The sequence below is a fragment of the Verticillium dahliae genome, genomic scaffold (genome assembly GCF_000150675.1).
Source record: "Verticillium dahliae VdLs.17 supercont1.1 genomic scaffold, whole genome shotgun sequence".
NCBI lineage: Eukaryota > Fungi > Ascomycota > Sordariomycetes > Glomerellales > Plectosphaerellaceae > Verticillium > Verticillium dahliae.
The window spans coordinates 74,488-76,960 of NW_009276921.1; the positions used below are offsets into that span (position 1 = coordinate 74,488).

General features: G+C 56.3%; 1 protein-coding gene across 1 annotated transcript; it reads left to right on the plus strand.

The window, feature by feature from the left end:
• Positions 1 to 269: 269 nt before the first annotated feature.
• On the plus strand, positions 270 to 1,591 carry VDAG_00018 (uncharacterized protein; the record flags this gene model as incomplete). Its single annotated transcript, XM_009651395.1, has 3 exons — positions 270 to 541; positions 659 to 847; positions 1,145 to 1,591. The coding sequence occupies 3 exons, from the start codon at positions 270 to 272 to the stop codon at positions 1,476 to 1,478; spliced, it is 795 nt and encodes a 264-aa protein (XP_009649690.1). The 3' UTR covers positions 1,479 to 1,591.
• Between the last annotated feature and the right edge of the window lie 882 nt (positions 1,592 to 2,473).

The window sequence follows — 2,473 nt, forward strand, 5'->3', positions numbered from 1 at the left end:
GTCATCAGGGTCAGTATCGGACTTCGGAGGAAGGCGCTATCAGCGGTGAAGACGGGCGAGGGAAACGCGACAGGGTCTGTTCTGAGGAAGTGGCATCCATCCATCCCCCTTTCCTTCTTGCTGTGCGTTTGTCCCTCAGAACGTCCCTTGCGCACCATCTCCCTCGTCACCCTTCTGCCCGTCTCGAGAAGGACGGCTGCACACCATCGACGTGCTGTCCAATACTCCAGTCAGCTATTTACAATAGATCGCGGTTCTCCCCGGCCACTATGAAGATCCTCGACAGTCCCTTGGCGGCTGCTCTGCATCCAGCGGCATCGCCCGAATTCTCCCCTCTTGCATTAGCAGAAGACTTCACACCACTACCGGCGTACAAGGCGGCACAGACATCCAACTTTGACATATCGGGTCTGCTTGCGACGCCGCTGAAGCTTCACGAAGACCTCACTTCCGGCTGTGGCGGTCAGACATGGCCTGCTGGCATGGTGCTCGCCAAGCACATGCTTCGATACCACAGGGAGGAAATGGGCAACGCGAGAATGTGAGTACAGCCACCCGCACACGCTCCCCCACCTGTCGATAACGCGCCAGAAAAGTAGGGGACCTGGGGATCTGTGGACCACAGAAAGAAAGCACTTTGCTGACTCATATTGTCCAGACTGGAGCTCGGTGCTGGCGGAGGTCTCGTTGGCCTGGCTGTCGCCAATGGGGCCGTGGCCGATGGCCACCAAGGCATGCATGAGTCGCCGTTGCTCCTCACCGACCAAGACGAAATGTTCGCTTTGATGCAGCACAATATTGCTTTGAACGAACTCGGATCCAACGTCAAGCCTTTGATATTGAACTGGTACGTCCTGTGTCCTTGTCATCTTGAGCGCTTACTCGAATCGATATTCCGCATGCTGGGGATGTATCCTGCTGAGCGGTTTGCGTCCTCTGCGGCGTATCCGTCGCCGCCATGCTCGTTCGAAGCAGAGCGCACGCATCTCGCCTCTTTGCACATTGACGCATCACCACGTCCACCCAACAGAAATGAGCATGATCTGCTTCCGTCTGGCCCACAAGATAGATGCCTCACGTCGCCATTGTGATTTGATCGTGGATTTGTGGCGTACAGGTGCTAATCCCTCCTTGCGTGCTATAGGGGCGAACCGCTGCCAAAAGACGTGATTGACTCAAAACCAACTGTCGTTCTAGCTGCCGACTGTGTGTACTTTGAGCCGGCGTTCCCACTACTGTTGGAAACACTGTCAGACCTGCTGGCGCTAAACGAAGACGCCACAATTTACTTCTGCTTCAGGAAAAGGCGACGCGCTGACATGCATTTCATGAAAAAGGCGAAAAAGAGGTTCCGTGTTGAGGAAGCCTTCGACGAAGATCAGCCTGTGTTCAGTCGGGAAAACATATTCTTGTACACCTTCAGAAACAAAAAGGCGTCAACCAACGGCAGCACTTCCAGGACCCCGGTGGTGCAGTGACGGGTGGCAATACATCATTGGTAGACGCAAGGAGTCATCTAGAGCACAGTATGCTAGCGACGGCGTTGGGAGAGATTTTCGCAGGCGACCAATACATATAGATCTCGGCCACCATTGGTGAACGTTTTACCTTGGCCAGACATCAACGCGAATGGCGGTTTGAGCCATGGGCGCACAGCATTGTCGCGTTTCCGTCATCATGCACGGGTGCCCACTTGACTTTCATGAGTCTGTCTGCGGCTTGGTTGAGGTCTCAAGTAACGGTTTGATGACACCTTACTCTCAACCGGCACAAGCAAAGGCAGTCGAAGCAAAAATCAGGTGGGCGGCGCCTGTGAAGGGGGGGGGGGATGCAAAACAGGGAACAGACTGGGAGCGGAAAATCTTTCATGCAGTTCTCGGGCTTGTCCTTCCCACGTCTACCAACGCCATCCGCCGACTACTGCAAGTTGAAAGGTCTGGAATTACAGCATCGAGCAAATAGCAGTCGAGCGCTATCCCGACGGCCTTGCGACGGACGCAGTAGACGGGCGTGTAGGCTTCGTTGTGTGCGATGAAGTGGCAACGTGTCGGTGGAGTGAGAGAATTTTCGGGCTTTTCTCCTCGCAGTCCGCTTTTTTGGAGACGCCAAGGTCACGTCAAGGTCCCAACCCACGCCAGGCGGACACGCGGCGGGCTTTCACAAGTGATCGTCCCGGAATCAGAGCCGTTAGCACCAAAGCGACCCCAACTAGGCCCTTTGGGAAAACACCGGCCAGAGTCGATTGGGTGGCCTGGATGGTACCTTGCAGCTGCAAGGAACTCCCGACTCACCATCTCGTCAGCCCCTGGCCCCCAGCCCCCCGGCCCCTGACCCCCCTCAGCGGAACTCCCGCCCACACCCGCCTCCTACCACGCCTTGATTTTTCCTCGCTCGGAAGCTCCACGCAATGACACGACGGGTGGTGCCCTCCAGGTCAAGGCACAGGCTAGAGTCCCGGGGGCCTTGCACTGCC